General features: G+C 38.0%; 1 protein-coding gene and 1 non-coding gene across 2 annotated transcripts in view; one reads left to right on the forward strand and one right to left on the reverse strand.

The window, feature by feature from the left end:
• Nucleotides 1-5,376: 5,376 nt before the first annotated feature.
• Nucleotides 5,377-23,527, forward strand: part of LOC115735087 (protein fluG) — a 28,540-nt gene continuing 10,389 nt past the window's right edge. The window contains exons 1-9 of the mRNA XM_030666158.2: nucleotides 5,377-5,382; nucleotides 19,953-20,134; nucleotides 20,988-21,239; nucleotides 21,878-21,945; nucleotides 22,043-22,158; nucleotides 22,247-22,349; nucleotides 22,773-22,929; nucleotides 23,010-23,105; nucleotides 23,318-23,366. Coding sequence (XP_030522018.1) covers nucleotides 19,973-20,134; nucleotides 20,988-21,239; nucleotides 21,878-21,945; nucleotides 22,043-22,158; nucleotides 22,247-22,349; nucleotides 22,773-22,929; nucleotides 23,010-23,105; nucleotides 23,318-23,366 — 1,003 coding nt within the window. The 5' untranslated portion in view covers nucleotides 5,377-5,382; nucleotides 19,953-19,972. The remainder of the gene's footprint in view (nucleotides 5,383-19,952; nucleotides 20,135-20,987; nucleotides 21,240-21,877; nucleotides 21,946-22,042; nucleotides 22,159-22,246; nucleotides 22,350-22,772; nucleotides 22,930-23,009; nucleotides 23,106-23,317; nucleotides 23,367-23,527) is intronic.
• On the reverse strand, nucleotides 9,747-9,853 carry LOC115735201. The gene has a single exon (XR_004014744.1). It is a non-coding gene; the product is annotated as a small nucleolar RNA R71 (small nucleolar RNA).

Consider the following 23,527-nt stretch of genomic DNA (forward strand, 5'->3'; position numbering starts at 1 on the left):
GCAAATCTAAATTAAATTATTCTAAAATTAAATTGAACGTGCAAATATGTACATGATTCTAATTTAAGGATGCAAATTTATCTAAACATGATAATCGATTCAACACAATATCTTTTAGAATTTTAAATATCACGCAAGAGAATATTCATTCTAAAGATATTATGCCAATCAAATCAATCAACAAAGTGGATATCTCAACCGATTTTGAAAATATTTTCGCGATTATTTGAGTCAAATTTTAATTCGTAATCCTACGATTAACGATTGAGCTCAAACCCTTGCTCGTATGGGAAGTTGAGGATTAGGAAAATAAACTTTTCCTGATCAACCTGTATTTTTTAAAAAAGAGACATCCACTAAACTCGCAGATTAGCGTTTCAAATTTGATTTTTTTACACCCGATTCGCAGATAACACTTCAAATTTGCCACTGGCTTGGGAAATAACTATTGTGCAGATCCGCTCCGGCTTTGAGGAGGGATTCCTCGGGCAACGCGATGACAACGGGATCGAGACAAGATGAGCTCGGGGCTGCAATGGCGGGACTTGATCAAACGTAGGACTGCAGCTAGTTTGGCGATGTTGGCACGACCGAGTGGTGTTCGACGATGCTCAAAGGAATAGCGCTATATGGGCATTGGAGGACGCGTGGTGGATGAGCGTGAAGACGGGAGGCACGATCACCACGAAATCACAGTGACGTGGTTTACGTTTGTACTTGATAAACAACCTCACCAATCGCACAACTCACGATTCTCTACTCTCTGGACATGTGTATCTTGTAGATGTCAAGCAAAAGAAAAAGGGAAGGCCTTTTTGTCTCCTTGTGCTTGCAGTAATCCCTCACCCCTTCATTTTCTCTCTCTCTGTCGCTGAATGAAGCTCCCTCTTCTTTACTCTTTCCTTTTTTTTGTTTGACCAAGCTGAAACTTCTCACTTTTTCCTCAGTTTTCTCTCATGTGGTCACATGAAATGACCTCTCTCCCTCCCATCTCTCTTTGATCGTGTTTTTACACCTAAATTTTGATTTTCCTTAAATTATTCATTTTTCATAAAAATGAGAATGAACTTTAGGTCTCACCAAAAATAATTTTCATGCATCACATATTTAATTTTTCTGAAGCACTGCATTAACATTTATTTGGATCGACGGTAGAAAAATTGAGCTTACATTGACAAGTAGTGGACCCGAGCTTCCATGTAATTTTTAGTAATAATTGGGGGAAATCCTCAAAATTTACAATGCCATTAGGGGGTTATTTTCATTGTCAGTATATAGCCGCCAAAAAAAAAAATTTAAGAAGACGAGCCCACCAATTAGCAAAATTCAGGTAGCCCATGCATTGAGGCCTAGCCGAATTTCATGATGGTTGTACAATTGAATTTATGCAAATTGGTCCCTTCAAGACTTAATTGAAGAGCAAATTTTTTATAAGGGTCAATTTGTGTAAGGTTAAAACACCTTAAGCCCCAAGAGTTCAACACTTTAGACGATAAATAAGAAGCTTAGCCTAGGGTTGGAGGGGGGTGGGAGTAATAGAGGTATTGAGAAAAATTGAGAGAAAAATCGTGAGAGAGAGAGAGAGAAAGAGGACTTCTTCGGCTGGTCACTTTGCCCTGCGGTTTATGGAGCTATTGCTGCGGTTTTCTTTCTTTTCCCTGCGGTTTTAAGGCTATTACTATGGTTTTTGCACCTATTGCTGCGGTTTTCCATCTTTACTGTGGTTTTGCACTCGTTGCTGCATTTGGGTCCAAAGAAACTGATTTTGGGCGATTTATTGTTTGGTTAAGTGCAGATTTTTGGGCTTAGTTCAAGGTAATATCTCTATACTTTTGTAGGTTCGATTTGATGACATTTCGAGTTGAAAAGCAAGCTGTTTTGCCACTGTTCACTTGCTGTTTTATGCTGTTTATGTGTTGTTTTGTCTGCATCGACCTCGTTTTGCATGTTCTATCATCACTAACCATGCAGATATTTTTGGGAGCATGAAGGTAAGTATTTTACTTCTTTTGTATTGAATTGTGGCCTAATTTAATAAGTTTAGTCTTGAATTGTTCGTAGTCTATCCGATTGATGAACAACACATGACAAAATTAGGTATAAACGAATTGCCCGACAAGAGAGATGCATGTGAGAAACTTTTCCTCATGGGAGGAGACAGACACCTCCATGAATGCTCATATCTTTGACATATTTTCCGTATGTGCCGCCCCAAAAAAAAATGAAAAAAATTAGGAACATCTATCCGGTATTCCGATGTACCTTTCGAACGATTACATTTTGCGAAACCTCCCAAAAAATTAGGGGAGGCCCCCCACAGCTGCTGCGGTGCCATTAATGGCACAGTAACCTCCATTTGGGGGGAGCCCCCCCCCCCACTTCGCTCCGCAGCACCCGTGAATGGCACTGCAAAGTGTGGGGATCCCGGGCCCGCTCGACAGTGTGATCGCTAAGTGGGCCGCCCCCCCTCTCTACTGCAGCGGCTTGCCTTTTGCCACATCGAAACCGCCAAATCCTCTGCCATCACCTTCAGCTCCAGCAAGTGACGGTCCCCCCCCTGCCAAAATATGTCTTCATCGACCTTGTTTTGCATGTTCTATGATCACTAACCATGCATATATTTGTGGGAGCATGAAGGTAAGTATTTTACTTCTTTTATATTGAATTGTGGCCTAATTTAATAAGTTTAGTCTTGAATTGTTCGTAGTCTATCCGATTGATGAACAACACATGACAAAATTAGGTATAAACGAATTGCCCGACAGCGGAGATGCATGTGAGAAACTTTTCCTCATGGGAGGAGACAGACACCTCCATGAATGCTCGTATCTTTGGCATATTTTCCGTATGTGCCGACCCAAAAAAAAAATGAAAAAAATTAGGAACATCTATCCGGTATTCCGATGTACCTTTCGAACGATTACATTTTGCGAAACCTCCCAAAAAATTAGGGGAGGCCCCCCCACAGCCGCTGCGGTGCCATTAATGGCACAGCAACCTCCATTTGGGGGGAGGCCCCCCCCCACTCTGCTCCGCAGCACTCGTGAATGGCACTGCAAAGTGTGGGGGTCCCGGGGCCCGCTCGACAAGCAGTGTGATCGCTAAGCGGGCCGCCCCCCCTCTCCACTGCAGCGGCTTGCCTTTTGCCACATCGAAACCGCCAAATCCCTCGCCATCACCTTCAGCTCCAGCAAGTGACGGTCCCCCCCCGCCAAAATATGTCTTCATCGACCTCGTTTTGCATGTTCTATGATCACTAACCATGCATATATTTGTGGGAGCATGAAGGTAAGTATTTTACTTCTTTTGTATTGAATTGTGGCCTAATTTAATAAGTTTAGTCTTGAATTGTTCGTAGTCTATTCGATTGATGAACAACACATGACAAAATTAGGTATAAACGAATTGCCCGACAACGGAGATGCATGTGAGAAACTTTTCCTCATGGGAGGAGACAACACCTCCATGAATGCTCGTATCTTTGACATATTTTCCGTATGTGCCGATCCAAAAAAAAATTTTGAAAAAAATTAGGAACATCTATCCGGTATTCCGATGTACCTTTCGAACGATTACATTTTACGAAACCTCCCAAAAAATTAGAGGAGGCCCCCCACAGGTGCTGCGGTGCCAATAATAGCACTGCAACCTCCATTTGGGGGTGCCCCCCCCCACTCCGCTCCGCAGCACCCGTGAATGGCACTGCAAAGTGTGGGGGTCCCGGGGCCCGCTCGACAGCCAGGATCGCCAAGCGGGCCGCCCCCCCACTCCCCACTGCAGCGCCTTGCCTTTTGCCACATCGAAACCGCCAAATCCCTCGCCATCACCTTCAGCTCCAGCAAGTGACAGTCCCCCCTGCCAAAATATGTCCGCATTGACCTCGTTTTGCATGTTCTATGATCACTAATCATGCAGATATTTGTGGGAGCATGAAGGTAAGTATTTTACTTCTTTTGTATTGAATTGTGGCCTAATTTAATAAGTTTAGTCTTGAATTGTTCGTAGTCTATCCGATTGATGAACAACACATGACAAAATTAGGTATAAACGAATTGCCCGACAGCGGAGATGCATGTGAGAAACTTTTCCTCATGGGAGGAGACGACACCTTCATGAATGTGCGTATCTTTGACATATTTTCCGGATGTGCCGACCAAAAAAAAAAATTGAAGAAAATTAGGAACATCTATCCGGTATTCCGATGTACCTTTCGAACGATTACAACCTCTTTTTTGCAAATTGCTCGAGCCGGATGATGAAAATTCAATCGGTGGTGGGTCAAAACGGAGGTGCTGGACCGAAGTGTGGGTCAAAAATGGCTAAACAAACTCAGTCATAGCATAGCACATTTAGGTTTAGACTTATTTAGACAATTATCCCACCATTTGGTGCGTGTCAATCATATTCTCATCGCGGATGCATGCAAATGAAGTACACGTGAATCAACAACGGTTGAGACACGCGGAGGTATTCAGTCATCTTCCTTCGACACGATGTACCGACCATCACCTCCACATAATTCAGCCGACGACAGCAACAAGGGAGGAAGAGGAGGAGGAGGAGGAGGAGGAGGAGGAAACGAGATACACGCCTTCTTCGAAAGCTGTCTGCGATGGGGCTCGCCATGTCTTCTTGCTCGGATATTTGTGTGGCTGTCTTTAGATGGCGCACCAGCGAAGCACGTGGAGAAATCAAGACACGAACGCTTGACCCCATGTCGTGCAGAGAAAACTGGCGACACGCGCATTGATTTTCGTATCGTCCTTCCCAATTCTTAAACGCGTTCCTCGATTGCGCCTTTGGGGCTGCAATGGCGGGACTTGATCAAACGTAGGACTGCAGTTAGTTTGGCGATGTCGGCACCACCGAGTGTTGAACTCTTGGGGCTTAAGGTGTTTTAACCTTACACAAATTGACCCTTATAAAAAATTTGCTCTTCAATTAAGTCTTGAAGGGACCAATTTGCATAAATTCAATTGTACAACCATCATGAAATTCGGCTAGGCCTCAATGCATGGGCTACCTGAATTTTGCTAATTGGTAGGCTCGTCCTCTTAAAGTTTTTTTTTTTTTTTGGTGGCTATATACTGACAATGAAAATAACCCCCTAATGGCATTGTAAATTTTGAGGATTTCCCCCAATTATTACTAAAAATTACATGGAAGCTTGGGTCCACTACTTGTCAATGTAAGCTCAATTTTTCTGCCATCGAACCAAATAAATGTTAATGCAATGCTTCAGAAAAATTAAATATGTGATGCATGAAAATTATTTTTGGTGAGAACTAAAGTTCATTCTCATTTTTATGAAAAATGAATAATTTAAGGAAAATCAAAATTTAGGTGTAAAAACACGGTCAAAGAGAGATGGGAGGGAGAGAGGTCATTTCATGTGACCACATGAGAGAAAACCGAGGAAAAAGTGAGAAGTCTCAGCTGTAGGGGGGTGCCTCCCACCCCCTATTACTGCAGCGCCATTATTGGCGATGCGGGTCATAGGGGGGAGGGGGCTTCGGCCGTGGGGGGGGCTTCCGCAGCGCCTTCAAGAGCGATGTAGAGTACCCTTCAGCTTTGCTTTTTTAAGTAGAGCCGAAGGCTCTCATTTCTCATCATCGACTATTTTCCCTCGATTGCTTACTCAACTCTCGCGCTCTTCCTCGATTACTCACCAAAGTTACGAAATTTTGTCGATTCCTCACAATTTTGTTGATATGGCACAAAGGAGTCACATTCAACCGGGGCCTTAGGATGATTCACTACTTATCGGGCGGGCCCGACATAGATCACAAGCTTTATGGGATGCTGAGGTAATTGAGGAATTATCGCATGTTAAATGTCATTTATAACGACATTATGAAAATTGTCACTAATAGTTCATGTGACATTTTGCGGATACCTGCGACTGCAGTTCTTAGATGTCGGCGAGTGGCGCAACACGTAGGTGAATTTCATCCGCTCATAATCCCTTATCCGCAAGATTCGGGATTTTACGGTGTTTATAAAATGGGATTTGTCCAGCTTGATTAGCATTTGATTACAGCATTGATCGAGCGATGGAAGCCCGAGACCCATTCCTTTCATATGTGAAGTTACGATCACTTTGTAGGACATTGCGATGATTACGGGGCTTTCTATCAATGGACTTGCGATTACCGGCCCTACCGATTGGAATTGGAGCGCTCTATGTGATCAACCATTTTCGTTGCAAATTTCATGGCTAAAACCTTGTTTTTTTGTAGTGTTACTGCCGTTCGGTATTTGAGTTCATCACCGATTTGAGGACTCGTTAGCTGCTGTTCGGAAATTTTTTGCCACTGTTCACGGTTAAAAAACAGTAGTTATTTACCCATTTTCACTCTTTAGTCGGTGCGGTTTTTTTAGCGGGCTGTTTAGAGGCAATTACACTACTGTTTTTGCGCAATATTCTTGTTGTTCGGTGCTGGTTTTTTGGTGGATTCACGCTTGAAATTGTTGCTGCGAAGCGAGCTTTGACGGGAGCACAAAATTGCTTTCAACGACCCCCTCGAACCGACGAGGACGCCACCAAGCCAGCCGTGAACGTGCACAAATCCTTTGCAAGCACGAGCTGTGATCTACCAAGATTCCGATGAGTTTGAATTTTGGGAAAACTGCCTGCAAGATAAGGTCATCATGAACGCCTCAAAGATGTCCCCTCCTCATCGTGGACATCGCCATTGCCTTGCTGAGCGCCTGTCCGTGATCCACAAGATGATTTAATCTTGATTCAAATTTGGGAAGAATTCTTCAAGATAAGGTACATTTCTTATCTTAATCGATTCAAATATTTGATTGCCTATTTTTAACATAATTGATACCTGATGAAATCTATTTGAGTTACGGGTATCGATTAGGAAAATCTTTTCCTAATTCGCAACCGCACACATGGAATTAATTCCATCTATAAGGCTTTAGATAAAATCATTGACATAGCGGGTATTTCGAATTTTTAAGGTCGATTTATCAGGCTTTAGATCGAAACTTGATTCGAAAGAAATTGCAAAATATTCAAGATAATTTATTTGCTTCCATATTTGAATTGAACTGATTGGATTGCTATCTTTTCGTAATATTTGAATGCATGTTGAAAATCTCTAAAAAAATATTGCATATAGGGAATTGCTGCATATAGATTATATTTACGTATCATTCTAGATAGAATTGCCATGCTTAAATGAAATTGCATTTCAGGATAAAATCATATGAATAGATTTGCACGTTTAAATTGATTGCCGGAATAAATTATATTAGATTACATTCTAGGATAAAATATGCATGTTAGAGTAGATTTTTATGCCTTAAATAGCTTATCTTTAATAGGTTAGGGTTTAGGTTCATTCAAACTCTAAGATATACAAGATAACTATTCCTTTGGCATAGTTTATTTTGAGGGTCATAATTAAATCCGAAAATAATAAAATGTCATATGTGCCATCTCATCATGCATTTGTCATATCATTTGCCACGTCATTTGCCATGTCATTAGTTCATCATATAGAATTGCATAGTATGGTCTTTAATTAATTCGAACCACATAGTCGATTTAATTAGATTTAATATTTTTTGTATTATAGTTTAGTTTAATTGCATGTTTAGAATAGTCATGTAGATTAGATTAATTTCATATGCATTCATTCATGCCATTGCATTAGATTAAAAATCATGCATTGCATATAGGTTAGACTTCATTTAAAAAAAGTGAAAATCAAAAAAAGAAAACAAAATTGCTTGGCGCATGCTCCCTACTTACTTTGAATTCTGGATGTTTATTTAATTGATTGCGCACCCGCATGATAACATATGTTTGTGGCTTAGGTTAAAATCAATTAAAGCTGCTTGATCAAATTTTTTCATTAAATTAAATGATACCGAAAGGGCATTAGAGTAATCTAACGTAATCAAGTCCCCGTACCCAAAATCTCTGGTTCACGGAAATAAAATAGTCTTCCAGCTATTTTATTTAGGTTCCTAATCAAGCTACCTTAAATGATTAGTGGCGACTCCAATTAAAATCTTGGCATGTTAATTATTTGAATCTTAAGTTGCGAATTGGTAGAGGTTGGGAGGACTCGAGCTAGGTTAGTTACTTTAATTAACTTAGTAATCCATTAACCTGAAAACCTGATTTTTTTTAGGTCGCGACACTGGATAATGATATATCGAGAAGATAAGAAAAAAATAAGGAAATCAAGATGCTACCAGCAAAATTGTTAGAAGATTTCCTGGTTTTTAGGAGCTCTTAATGTTATAATTAGAGTTCTAGTTGTGTTTAGGATATCTTCATGTTATCTTTAGGGATTTATTTGTTTTTAGGAGTCTTGAATGTTATCATATTTATAGAACAGCATGGAGCACTTGGGGGATGTATAGGTTTTTACTTTTGCATTGCTCTTTCATTGTTCTTGGAGTTTTCAAGTACTTTGAAGAGAAAACAAAGTAGTGATAGAATATGTTTTGCAAGTGATTTTGTTCATGAGAGTTATATATTATTGTGCTTAATGCTTTTAAGTGACTGACCCCCATTGGAATGATCTGATGTGCATGTTTGAGACTACGAAGTGATAATATGCAATTGCTCCTTATAATATATAACCATGAATTACAATGTGGATAGAAATATACCGTGTGATTTGTGTAACTTTCGGTGATAAGGTGATTCAAAAGATTCATTGCAAATTGGGAATATTCATAGATTTTAATGCACTTATGTTTATTTAAATTCACATAGCGATATAAGGGATTGATAAACTGAGTAAGTTTACTATACCTAGATATAGGATAGTAAATAGCAAAGGAAATTCTGCTAACACATATTTTGTATCGTTCTTGTATGAATAAAGATTTGACATTCATGTTTAATGGTTGTGGTGAAATCGGATGCTCTAACGTATTTATTTGATTGATTTACTACATCTAGTTTCAAACTTTTGTTTTTAAGATTGTCAATTTTACTTTATTCTCAATTCTATTTTTATTAGACAAATTTTAGAATTAATCCATTTTTAGTATTTAATTCGTTTATTAATCATCAACCTCTGTGGGATGATATATTTTCTTATCATTATATTACTTGTTCAACACATTCATTGACACGTACACTTGCATTGAGAATTTTACGAACAAGTTTTTGGTACATTGCCGAGGATTGATTGTTTAATACTAATTATTATTGATACCGGATAATTCTAAGTTTAATCTACCTTTTTTTTTTCTTTCTCTTCAGAGTGTAAATCGGTGTATGATACGGAGCCAACAAGGTAAACTTGCTGAGTTTGATCCAGAAATCGAATGTACATTCAAAAGGCGACTCAGATAATAGAGAAATCACACTAAAAAGATGGGAGATGCTGAAGATCAACGTAGACTCTTGAGAGATTATGCTGTGCCAACAATTCAAGGTGCCACATCAAACATCAGGAGACCCGCAATCCAAGCAAACAACTTTGAGATCAAGCCATCACTCATTCAAATGCTTCAACAATCAATACAATTTAGTGAGCTATCAAACGATAATCCAAACGCTCACATCGATGTTTTTCTTGAAATCTGTGACACAATTAAATATAATGAAGTTATAGATGATGCTATTAGATTAAGATTATTTCCATTTTCCCTTAGAGACAAAGCTAAGGGTTGGTACTCTTTATTTCCTGCAGTATCAATCACTACATGGAATTGATATGGCCCAAAAATTTCTTAGTAAGTTTTTTCCACCTACAAAGTCTGTAAAAATGCAAAATGATATTTCTAATTTTACGCAGATGGATAATAAATCATTATATAAAGCATGGTAAAGATTCAAGGAGTTTCTTAGGAGATGTCCACATCACGGACTACCCGTATAGATGCAGGTATAAACTTTTTATAATGGGACTAGTACAAATCTCCATTCTATGATTGATGCAGCTGCAGGAGGAACTCTAAATAATAAAACACCAAAAGAAGCCTATAAGCTATTATAGGAAATGGCATCTAATAATTATCAGTAGCCTACCGAGAGGCTATCGGTGCGAAAAGCTAGCGGAGTTCATAACGTGGATGTTGTCACTACAATTATTGCACAACTTGAAGTACTCAACATAAAGATAGATAAGATGAGTATTTCAGTCATGCAAAGTCATAATATTACATGCGACTTTTGTGGTGGAGGACTTGTTAACGCAAAGTATTCAGTAAGTAACACTTTTGCACAACCTAGTGAAAGTGCTAACTTTGTTGGGAATTTTAATAGATCGCAAAGTAATCCCTGCTCCAACACATACAATCCAGGATGGCGCAATCATTCAAATTTTTCATGGAGCAATCAAAATGTGACAAAACCGCCATTGGGGTTTAAACAATTAGAAGAGACAAAGTCCAATCTGGAAGATATAGTCAACAAACTTGCTAACACCACTCAAGACTTCATCAAGAGCACATATGTGACATTTCAAAACCAAGAAGCTTCAACTAGAAATCTGGAAATGCAAGTGGGTCGGTTAGCAAACATGATGTCAGAAAGGCAGCAAGGTTATTTGCCTAGCAATACAAAGAAAAATCCAGTTGAAGATGTAAAAGCTATGATGCTGAGAAGTGATAAACAAGTGGGAGAAAAAGATGTCGAACAAGAGACTTCCAAAGGCAAAGAAGAGGAAGTCAATAAACAATCAAAGGAGGCAAGTAAGAGCAAACTTTATTCGGATAATCCAAAGCCATATGTGCCGCCGGTTCCATTCCCTTAGCGACTTCAGAAGCATAACATAGATAAGAAATTCTCTAAATTTCTTGATGTATTTAAAAAATTACACATTAACAAACCTTTTGCAGATGCCTTAGTGCAAATGTCTAGCTATACAAAATTTTTGAAGGATATTTTGGCAAACAAAAGGAAATTAGAGGATTATGAAACTGTAAAGTTGAATGAAGAGTGCTCAACCAACCTACAAAAAAAAATTACCTCCAAAGTTAAAAGATCCAGGGAGTTTTACAATTCCTTGTACTATTAGGGATTCTTACTTTGAAAAGGCATTGTGTGATTTAGGTGCAAGCATTAATTTGATTTTAGTTTTCGGGAAATTAGGATTTAGTGAACTAAAAGCAACCACAATGTCGCTTCAACTGGCTGATCGATCAATTAAATATCCGAGAGATATTGTGGAAGATGTATTAGTAAAGGTTGATAAGTTTATCTTTCCTACATATTTCATAGTTCTTGACATGGAGGAAGATTGATGCTGAAACGCAATGAAAATTGGCTAAATAGGAATTAAGAATCTATACGAGGAATAATCTGTTCTCTCAATTGTGAATATCAAATTCGACAAAGTATAAAGTTTGAAAAGTCTGCCTTCAAAACCCTAAAACATCATTTTATATGGTGTTAACCCTAATTATAATAAGAAACACAAAATTATGAAAACGCCATTGAAACTACGAAAATGCCTAAAAACTTGTGAAAACGACTCCGAAAAGGAAAGAAACATTAGTCATGGCATAGTGGTGAGTTTTGATCGGTGGCCCGTTTCCATGCAGCCGACCAAATTTCAGCCCATTCCAAGTTCGCCAACCCTAAGTGCATCAAAGATTTTGTGGTACCACTTATCTTGGGTCAACCTTTTCTAGCAAAAGAAAGAGCTCTTATTGATGTACAACAAGAAAAGTTGTTTCTTAGAGTTCAAGATGATGTTGTTACCTTTAATGTTTTTAAGGCCATGAAATATCCCTCCGATGTTAATTCTTGTTTTAGAGTTGAGATAGTTGACAAGTTGGTGAATAAGGTTTTTTAGGAAAATATTTGTAGAGATCCACTTGAAACATGTCTAGTTCAACCAAGGGACAAAGAAATTGAGAATGAGGAGATAAAGGAGTACGCAAATTTCATGGAGGCAAATCCACCATATTTATGGCAAATGGCAACAAAATTTGAGAAGTTGGGACAACACACAACAAGCTTAAATCATCAAATGAAGAGCCTTCGATTCTTGAACTCAAACCCTTACCCCTCTCATTTAAAATATGTTTATTCAGATGGAGTTTCTTCTTTGCTAGTAATTATATCTTCTTCTTTGATAGATTTGATGGAAGAGAAACTACTCAAAGTGCTAAGAGATCATGAGAATGCAATTGGATGGAAAATAGCCGACATTAAGGGAATTAGCCCTTCACTTTGCATGCACAAAATTTTGATGGAGGAACAATACAAACCCATTATCTAGCCTCGCAGGCGTTTGAACCCGAAAATGCAAGAAGTAGCGAAAACCGAGGTAATTAAGTTACTTGATGCAGGGATCATCTATCCTCTCTTCGATAATTCCTGGGTAAGCCCAGTGTAAGTGATGCCAAAGAAAGGAGGTATGACTATTAAAAAAAATGACAACAATGAATTGATTCCAACTAGGATAGTTCTTGGGTGGCGTGTGTGCATGGATTACAGAAAATTGAATGATGCCACTAGAAAAAATCACTTTCCTTTATCATTTATTGATTAGATGTTGGAAAGATTTACGGGGCATGAGTTTTATTGTTTTCCGGATGGATATTTAGGGTATAATCAGATTCCTATTGCACTAGAAGATCAAGATAAAACTATTTTCTCTTGTCCTTATGGTATCTTTGCTTTTAGAAGAATGCCCTTTGGTCTTTGTAATGCACCGGCTATTTTTTAGAGATGCATGATGGCCATTTTGTCTGATATGATTGAAAAATATTTTTAGATTTTCGTGGATGATTTTTCTGTTTTTGGCTCATCATTTGATTCTTGTGTAAATAATTTGTCTTTGGTCTTACAAAGATGTGAGGAGACGAACCTTGTTTGTATTGGAAGAAGTGTCATTTTATGGTGCAAGAAGGAATAGTGCTCGGGTATAAGATCTCTGAAAATGAAATAGAAGTCAATCCCGCCAAAGTGAAGGTCATTGCAAAATTGCCCCCACCAACATCTGTGAAACTTGTCAGAGGATTTTTGGGGACTACGAGATTCTACAAGCAGTGTATAAAAGATTATTCAAAAATTGCCAAACCCCTTTCTAATCTTTTGATAAAAGATACTCGATTTAATTTTTCTGATGAATGTATGCGGGCTTTTAAAACATTAAAGGAAAAGTTAGCGTCAGCACCAATCATGGCAGCACCAAAATTGGACTTACATTTTGAGTTAATGCGTGATGCTAGCGATTCTCCGGTGGAAGCCATTTTGGAACAAAGGAAGAGTGGAGTTTTTCAAACTATTTACTATGCCAGTCAAACCTTATTAGGTGCACAATTGAATTATTCAACAACAGAAAAGGAACTTTTGGCAGTAGTTTTTGCTTTTGATAAATTTCGTTCTTATTTAATTGGCTAAAAAGTTATAGTTTATTCTGACAACTCTGCTCTTAAGTATTTGTTGGAAAAGAAAGAATCAAAACTCTAGTTGTTCGGGTGGCTTCTATTGCTGTAAGAATTTGATTTGGAAATCAAAGATAAGAAGGGGACTGAAAAATCTAATTGCAAATCACTTATCCATAATCCCGAATTCAAAGAAGAGGTAAGCCCAATTCTAGAAGAGTTCCCCGATGAAAAAAAAAATTTCCATCAAATCCATAAATATTTCTTGGTACACTGATTTTGTGAATTATTTGGTAAGTAATGTTCTTCCTTCTAAATTGTCATATCAACAGAAAAAAAAAATCTTTTATGATGTTAAAAATTATTTTTGAGAAGAGGCTTTCTTGTTTAAAGTATGTGCTAACCAAATCATAAGGAGATGTGTTCTAGATGAAGAGACGGCAAGCATTTTGCATCATTGTCATGACGAAGAGGCAGGTGGTCATTTTGGTGCCACCAAAACTGCAGCTAAGGTTTTACAATCTAGATTTTGTTGGCCCGCATTTTTTAAAGATGCATACTCTTATGTTGCTTCATGTGATCGGCGTCAGAGAGCGAAAAATATTTCTCCAAAAAATTAGATGCCTTTAAACAATATTATTATGTGTGAATTATTTGATGTTTGGGGTATTGATTTTATAAGACTTTTTACACCTTCTTATGGGAATTTATCCATTTTAGTGGATGTATAGTATGTATCTAAATATGTAGAAGCTGTGGCATTGCCAACAAATGATGCTGAGGTTGTGGTTAAATTCTTGAAGAAACTGTAGCATTGCCAACAAATGATGCTGGGGTTGTGATTAAATTCTTGAAGAACAACATTTTTACCCAATTCGGCACACCTAAGGCAATCATAAGTGCTAAGGGACACATTTATACAACAAATAGTTTGAAGCACTTTTAAGTAAGTACGGAGTCACCCATAAGATTGCGACACCTTATCAACCTCCGACTAGTGGTCAAGTAGATGTTTCAAATAGGGAAATCAAGAGAATTTTAGAAAAACAGTGAATGCCTCTAGGAAAGATTGGTCAATGAAACTTGACGATGCACTTTGGGCCTATAGGACAGCTTTCAAAACCCCAATTAGGATGTCTCCTTTTATGCTAGTATTTAGGAAAGATTGTCATTTACCGGTGGAATTATAGTATAGGGCATATTGGGCTTTGAAATTTCTAAATTTTAACATGCAATCCACAAGTGCGGGAAGATTGTTGCAACTGAATGAATTGGAGGAATTTCGCTATGAAGCTTATGAAAATGCTAAGATGTACAAGGAGCACGCAAAAAGATGGAATGACAAGCACATATTCAGGAGAGAGTTTGAAATTAGCCAAAAAGCTTTACTTTATAACTCTCGCCTTAAAGTTTTTCCAAGAAAGTTACGATCCCGATGGTTGAGTCCTTTCAGAGTCACACAGGTATTTCCATACGAAACAGTTGAAGTTGCGGATGACACCAATGGCACATTTAATGTGAACGGTTAATGTTTAAAGCCCTACTTCGAAGGTGGATACAACAATCAAAAGACCACCATTGAACTCCATCCTCCAACATAGCTACATCTGAGATAGTTTGATTGAAAACTATAAAGCAAGAACTTCTTGGGAGGCAACCCAAGCATTTTCATTATGTTTCTTTATTAATTTTTAAGTTTATTTTAAAAAAATGAAAAAAGGATTAATTTTTCTCTGTTTTATCAAGGTTAGTTTTCTTTCTTGAGGGATCAGCTTGTTGGAGTTTTCTTTATTAAGGCCATCCATGGACACATCCTAAAACAAGGGGAGTTTTATTTTTCTTGTTTTTCTTTTGTTTTTCGCAACGAGGGCAATGCTCCATTCAAGATTGAGGGGGAGATAAATTTTTGTTAAATCAAATCTGAAATTTTTCTTTCCGTCATGATTGCATTCCTTGCTGTGAATTTTTACGATTCTTAGGAAAATTAAAATTTTGTTCAAACTATGTAAGTTAATTTTGATTTCGATTATGTTGATCCACTTCTTGAGCACTAAAAGTCCTTAATTTTTTAGTTGTATGTGCATCCATAGAACATTTGTGTGAAGTGTGTGATTTTCTTTGATCTTACCCACATCTTAGAATTTGTTTAAGTTTCTCTTGAGACGGAATCCTAGGCTATATCTAATTGAGAAAATGATTTAGGCAAATTTTTGGACCAATTGAGCCTTCCAAGCCAACCCTATTTATTTATCTTTAGTCACTATGTTGAGTCTTAATTCTTATCCAATTTTTCATTGACACCCTCATATGTTTAGCTCATCTTTTACCAAAATTATATCATCATTCCACACCCATGAACATGTTGATTTTTAGGATAAAAGTTTATTTGAGCATAATTGCAAGTTGAGAGGAAGGGTGAAGCATGGAAAAAAAAAATTGATTGCTCTGGTTGTTTGGGGTGCATCGTTACAAAAAAAAAATGCTTTTATGGTTCACTATCCAACTTTCAATTGAGTGAGCCTTTTGATACTCAATGGGTTGGGAATGTTCGGGTTGTATCGGGAAGGGCTTAGAAAGGAACTCCGCCAAAAAGCAATGAAAAAAGAAAAGAAAAAAAAATGAATAAATGAAAATAAGTGGTGGTAGAAAGATTATGTTCAAGGAGTGAAATTGGGGATATTGGCATGAGTTCTAATTATATCCTAGAAATCAATATGGTGATAGGCGATTTGAGCTTAAATTTACCTTTTATCAACCTGAGAAAGTCCTATTAATTTTTTATTGGATGATTCGCTTACATTAATGGAGAGAGGAATGAAAAGCAAACTTATGAGATTTTTCGTACTATAGAGAGTTTTTGAGAGGTTGCATACCAAAGTGAATTTATTTGGATTGCATATAATTTGAAAAGATGGGGACAAACACACTTGGATCACATAGTTAGAATTAGTCTTAACTTGTTTTCAATGTTTGGATGAAATTTGTGTTTTTCTTTGAATTGTAAATTCGAACAATTATAGAAGAATGTCATGGAAAAATTTGATATGTGTTATCTGTTGCTTTTGCTCGAGGACTAGCAAAATGTTAAGTTTGAGGGTTTGATAATTCTATAAAAATAGAGTTATTTTACCTATTTTAGGCAACAAATAATGTGATATTTGTGAGAAAATGTTTGGATTTCATTCTATTTATTCAAATTTTCCTTATTTGTGCAGAATGATGATATATGAAGAAAATAATGAAAAAAGAAGGAAATTAAAAAAGCCGCCAGCAAAATTGTTAGAAGATTGCCTTGTTTTTAAGAACTCTTAATGTTATCCTTAGATATTTAGTTGTGTTTAGGATATTTTCACGTTATATTTATGGATTTATTTGTTTTTAGGAGTCTTGAATATTATCATATTTATAGAACAACATGGAGAGCTTGGGGGACGTCTAAGTTTTTACTTTCGTATCGTTCTTTCATTATTCTTGGAGTTTTTTAAGTATTTTGAAGAGAAGACAAAGTGGTGACAGAATTATTGTTCTTTGATTCAAGATGTTTGATTTAATTTATAGTTTTGTATCTTCTTCTATTATGTTGTTATTTTCTATTGTTAGGGTTACAATGTAGCCTAACCATGATGATATGAATTTCATGATGTTTATGTTTTGCAAGTGATTTCGTTCATGTGGGTTATATATTATTGTGCTTAAGGCTTTTAAGTGATTGGCCACCATTTGTTTGATCCGATGTGCAAGTTTGCGATCGAGAAGTGACAATATACAATTGCTCCTTATAATATATAACCATAAATTACTATGTAGATAGAAATAAACCGTGTTATTTGTGTGGCTTTCGGTGATAAGGTGATCCAAAAGATTCATTGTAAACCGAGAATATCCATAGATTTTAATGCAATTGTGTTTATTTAAATTCACATAGCAATATAGTGGATTAATAAACCGAGTAGGTTTACTATACCTACAAATAGGATAGTAAATAGCAAAGGAAATGTCGCCATCACATATTTGATATCATTCTTGTATGAATAAAGATATGAAATTCATGTTTAGTGATTTTGGTGAAATCAATGCTCTAACATATTTATTTGATTGATTTATCGTTTCTAGTTCCGAACTTTTGCCTTTAAGATTGTCAATTTTATTTTTATTCTCAATTCTATTTTTACTTGTTAGATAAATTTTAGAATTAGTCCATTTTTAGTGTTTAATTAGTTTATTAATCATCAATCTTTGTAGGACGATATCTTTTCTCATCATTATATTACTTATTTGACACGCTCATTGACACTTGTACTTGCATTGAGAATATTACGAACTCTAACTATCATGGATGATCAATCAAAGTATATGCAAATAACTTAGAATAAACTCCTAATGACATGTGTAACTTACTCTAAGCTAAATAAGATTATAAGTAAACGTGAATTAATGCAATTTATCATACCATGGCCGAAACATGCATATATCACACAAGCATAACCCAAATCTTTAATGAAATACATAATCAATATTAATCATGCACGAATCCTAAGTGCAATCTATATGAAATACTAATACATTTCTTGTGATTTTTTTTAACTAATTAAGCTAAGCAAAACCAAAAAATCAACCTATACGTACAAGCTGACCAAAATGCTTAAACAAAGAACACGCCAGAAGTCCTTATGATGTATAAACTAAACTAACATGTATTAAAAAACACATAAACTATGTTACTACAGTGTACTATAAATGCAACCTAAGTCCAATATGCAAGAGAGATAGTATCAAGATCCCTCATGAATATGCAATGATTTTCAAGAAACATCATGTTGCATCAAGATATACTCACGAAATTAGTTAACAGCATACAATGTTATTCAAGGATCATCAATAGTCATTGTAGATGTGGACTAATCACTAGCTATAATGCTGCAATGCCAATCATAACATTCCTGATTAATCAAAACTTAACTCTAGGTAGTAGATGCAATGCACTATCTGCAATGCATGAACAATATGATTGAGGGTCCATTTTGGCTGAAAGATCCGATGCCCCGATATACGATGTAGCGTACTTTGCAATGTATGACCTTAGGGAATTAAATTAACCTAACATATGACAACTATATGTTACATGACATAAATTAAGGCCAAGGCATCAAACGGTTTTCAACCAAATATCGCACTCATTCTACCTTGGTTAGAGCGACCACCAAGAAGGACACCTGGGGAGCTCACGGCCAGGAGGGACAGCCACCAAAAAGGGACGCCGGTGAGAAGGCAACGTCCGTGTGGGGGAGGCAGGGGGTCGGTAAAAACCACAAGCAAATCCGACGTTGAAGACCTTGAAAGACGTTTGGACAAATGCTGCTGGTCACGGTGAGGAGTTGCTGGTCACGGTGAGAAGCTGCTGAACGCCGGACACAACACCAAAGGGACCGGTGGGCAACAACTCGAGGGATGAAGACGCCAGAGGGGATACCACCAATGAACGCGTGAGTGGAGCTTTAGATGTAAGCTGGAGGAGGTCGCGGAGGTTTCCGTGTTGAAACGACGAGCAGGTGGAGATCCGGGTGGACGCCAAGGACACCTAGAGCAATGACATGTCGGTGGTGGTACACGAAGAGCCTGCGGTGGTGGCATTCACCAATGAGGCTTAGGGATGCCTAGAGGATGCTGGATCTGGGAGAGGGTGTCGGCGACCCCAGCACAAGCACCGGGATCCCTACACAGGAATCCTGGGCCTGATCTTAATGGACCCGAGCTCAGCCTCAATGAACCTGGGCGCAAGCGCCCCAAGCCAGCCTCAATGTACATGGGCCTAGGTGCGGTACCGGGCCTAACCTCAATGAATATGGGCTTAGGTGTCGGGGACCCGAACACTATCCCCGGGCTCTCAAGCCTAGCCTCAATGGACTCGGTCCCAATTGTGGGGTCTTAGGCCTACACTTTGTGGACCCGAGCCTAGCCTCAATAGACTCGTGCTTGGGTGCTACGGATCTAGGAACGAGCACCAAGGTCTTGGGCACCATCATTGTCGACTCGAGTCCGGGTGCCAAGAGAGCCGAGCAAGGGTACTTGAGTCCTAGGCTCGACTATGGCACTAGTGTCGCGAGCCCAACTCTGTGGAGGTGGACCCAAGGTTGGCCTCGATAAACCCCGGAGGCACGGCCCAGGCCTCTAGATTCGAGTATGCTATCAAGCGGTCGAGAATAATAGTTGGCGTCCCGTGCCCAAACGCAAAGTTTCTGATCTAAGTGAGTCACATTTTAAAAAGTTATTCTGGATTTTTTGAATGAGAAAATCGTTTTTCTAAATTTAATAATAGATTTTTCATTGGCTCAATAGAAGAAAATGAGTAAAATGTTTCCTTAAAAATTAGTATTACCTAAAATAATTAGAAATTACTTAAAAAGGATTCCTCGTGATCCTCAAATCCAGCTGGATGATATTACCTTCCCCTAGTGTGGCTCTGGGCACTCTGACAAAAAGACAGAAGGTTTTTTTTGGGTAAAGACAAAAAGACAGAAGTTTTCATCGCTACAAAAACAAAAAAGTCAAAAGTCAACACCACCTTTTCAAATCTCCTCGTTCGTACCCTCTGGAGAAGTCCAGTCTCTGTTTTGAAATCTCCATAGCAGAGAGAGAGAGAGAGAGAGAGATGGAGCTAGAGCGGCTGAGAGAGGCGGTAGAGAAGGTGGAGCTTGTGGACGGCCACGCCCACAACATAGTGGCCCTCGATTCCACCTTCCGTTTCGTGAAATGCCTCACCGAAGCCGAAGGCGAGGCCTTGTCCTTCGCGCCTCACTCTCTCTCCTTCAAGGTAAGGTCTATCCATTCACACGCACTTTCCCCCACTCTCTCTCTCTCTTTCTCTTTCTCTTCATTTTGCTTCGTTTGTCTCTCTCTGGGTGTCTCTCTGACCCCTTTCTTCTGCAATCCGAGTTGATTGTCTGAAACAGTCCGCGGATGCGCTTGCCACGAGACGGACCCTTTTTTTTTTGTTTTTTGCTTTCTTCGTCTCCTGTTAGTCTGATTGATGTATTGTGGCTCATTTTAGATAAACTCTTGCTGGTCTCTCGCACTCTACGGTGGATTTCATTTATCTAGTTGTTTTGTGACACAATCCGTGCATGCACTCAGTACGATGATGCTAATTCTTTGGAGTTCATGGTTGACTTGGATGTCTGAATGTGTTTTCCGTGGACAAGGTTGGTGTTGCCCAAAGAGTTGGCAAAAAGGATCAATTGAGGTAGCATGGAGCCGCGTAGGAGCCCTGCACGAGCTTTAGTTTGGATACTTGTTAGGAAGTTGACTGTTTGGCTTAGATATGGATCCTTGTCAGGCTCAGACTTTTGATTGACTTTCTTCTAACCGTGACATCAAGTCTGCAAGAACGAAAAACCCTTTGAAGTTCGAATTATTTCCTACCTTGATACGCAACGGAAGAAGGTGCTAACAAGTTATTGATACAAGGACTATATAAATATACGGATTCATAAGAGACGGACTTTCCACATGAATTTCATATATAACATGCAAAAGAACAAGATGGGCATTCTTCGACATTCATAGGAATACCAAGTCTCTGTTCATATGTTTTTTGTTGGGAATATTGAGACTTCCCTTTTCCCCCAAAACTTAGCTATTATAACAACTCTAGTTTGTCTTAACAGAGAAATTTGAGGGATATCGCCAAACTCTATGGCACAGAGTCATCTGTGAGGGCAGTGGAAGAATATCGTAAAACTGCAGGCTTGCAGTCCATTTCCTCATTATGTTTCAAAGCTGCAAGAATATCTGCTGTCCTAATTGACGATGGACTGCAGTTGGACAAAAAGCATGACCTCGAGTGGCACAAAAGTTTGGTTCCAGTTGTTGGCCGTATCTTGAGGATTGAACGCTTGGCAGAGGAGATTCTTGATGAGGTAATAAATGCTGTTTCATGAATTTGACTTGTTTGTGCATTGCACCTTCTCGACTTATTAGTTCTTCAAATCAATTCTAACGTTTCATTCTACTCTGATGCTTTTCTTATATTGTTCTATTCAAGAAAAACAAGGAGCATCATTTTACTCTTTCTATGTTCTTAACTGGGGGTGCGAAAAGTGAAAGGCTACTTATATTGCATCGTATTCATCTTTATAAACTGTTTTCGTTATGAGGAGCCTTTTGCTTCGGTCTTCAGTCTCTTCCTCCTCCTCTTTCTTTACCAGTTTCCCTCAGCTGTTTCATCTAAAGATCATCTGGAAATTTGCTTCTTCTTCTTTTTTTTCCCATTGTCTGAATCTATAATCTTCTCTGGGTAGTACCTGGGAAAGGAACTTACTGTTGAATATTTCTGCAGTTAAAACTCTGGTTACTTTGCATTTCAATTTGTATTTGCTGTAAAAGTTGAGCTACTTGTGTCTCGCGTGAATACATAATTGGACCCTACAAGTTTTAGCATTTTTTTCCATCACTTTTGTGTTGGTGAATTAGCATGCCAATACATCTTTCTAGACAGATCAATTGGTGTGTTCACAGTTTCTCGCCTTGGTCTTCCCCTTGTTTTTCATTTTTTCAGGAGATGCGAGATGGATCTGTTTGGACTTTGGATTCGTTCACTAATATCTTTGAAGAAAGGCTAAATTCATATCCTTTCTTTTAATTTTGAATGTATCTGTTATTTGTCCTTTGCTGGTATAAATGTTAGTTCTCTTCTGTTTTTCCCTTGAATCCTCATTGTCACAGTTGCTCGTGAGATATATGGATTGAAAACTATAGCTGCATACCGAAGTGGTCTAGATATTGATACAAACGTTGACAGCATAGAAGCTGAGGAAGGCCTTCAGCATACTCTCCGCAGTGAGTATTGCACATGAATGTGGTCTACCATGGTTGATAAATTACAAGGAAGAAAAGAAAGCATACTGATAATTTCTCTTTCCATTAGGGAAACCTGTCCGCATAACAAACAAAAGCTTCATTGACTATGTCTTGACACGTAGTTTGGAGATTGCTGTACGCTTTGACCTTCCATTGCAGATACATACTGGGTAATATTTTTTTTTTGTTATGTTATTGAATGGCCTTAATGCTTGGTCCATTAAGTTAGCTTTTCCAGAAAGTTGATGTTCCAAGCGTGTAGTTATGTCAAAGAAGTTGAAAAAATTATAATTATATCACTATCCCAAGCACCTGCTGATTTCTTCTATGCGATGGATTTTTATCGAGGGCTAATTTATATACCTACTGAAGTTAGTTCAATGAAGCTGTGGGAATTTTCCCTTTGTCAACTTACCCATGAATTCTAACCAAAAAAAAAAAAAAAAAAAAACTTACCCATGAACCTTGAGACATGACAAATTGCTTATTTTAACATATCAGTTGTCAAACACAGCATTTAAAGATCTGCATGTTTTTTCTGGTATAGGTTGTCTATATTGACTGAGTTCCCTTTTTTCCTCATTTGTGTCTAGATATGGAGACAAAGAATTAGATCTCCGCCTGGCTAATCCCCTTCATCTAAGAACTCTGCTTGAGGACAAGAGATTTTCCAGGTGCCGTATTGTCCTTTTACATGCTTCATACCCATTTTCGAAGGAAGCATCATATCTGGCCTCTGTTTATCATCAGGTGAATTTGTTGATCTCTAGATAATTGCATTCTAGACTTCCTTCACAATTTAGAGTCACCTTATATTGTGCTGCTTTTAGGTATATCTCGATTTTGGGCTGGCAGTTCCACATCTTAGCGTACACGGCATGACATCTTCAGTCAAAGAGCTTTTGGATCTGGCTTCAATAAAGAAGGTATTATTTGGCTTGGACTATATACAGCTATGAATTCACTTAGTTAACTTAAGTGTGCCTGGGCATGTATTAATGTTTTGCACAGATGTTATTCTCTTTCCTTCTTCCTTTAAGCTATGTCAATATTCCTCTGCATGAATCAGTTTTAAGTCTGAACTATGTGTACTCTTTTTGGTTGGACTAATAGTGCATTTACTAATACAATTATGCAGGTGATGTTCAGCACGGATGGTTATGCCTGTCCTGAAACTTATTACTTAGGTCTGTTGAAGCGATTTCACTTTAATCAATGCTTTAATTTGTTAAATTTGCCTACAAAACCTACTGCAATCACCTTTGTTTCCCACATTTTAGTGATCTGCAATTCATGGATCAATTGTGACTATGCACTACTTGCAATTTGCTTGCAAAACGTACTGCAA

This window comes from Rhodamnia argentea, chromosome 10 (genome assembly GCF_020921035.1).
Source record: "Rhodamnia argentea isolate NSW1041297 chromosome 10, ASM2092103v1, whole genome shotgun sequence".
In the NCBI taxonomy this organism is placed as follows: domain Eukaryota; kingdom Viridiplantae; phylum Streptophyta; class Magnoliopsida; order Myrtales; family Myrtaceae; genus Rhodamnia; species Rhodamnia argentea.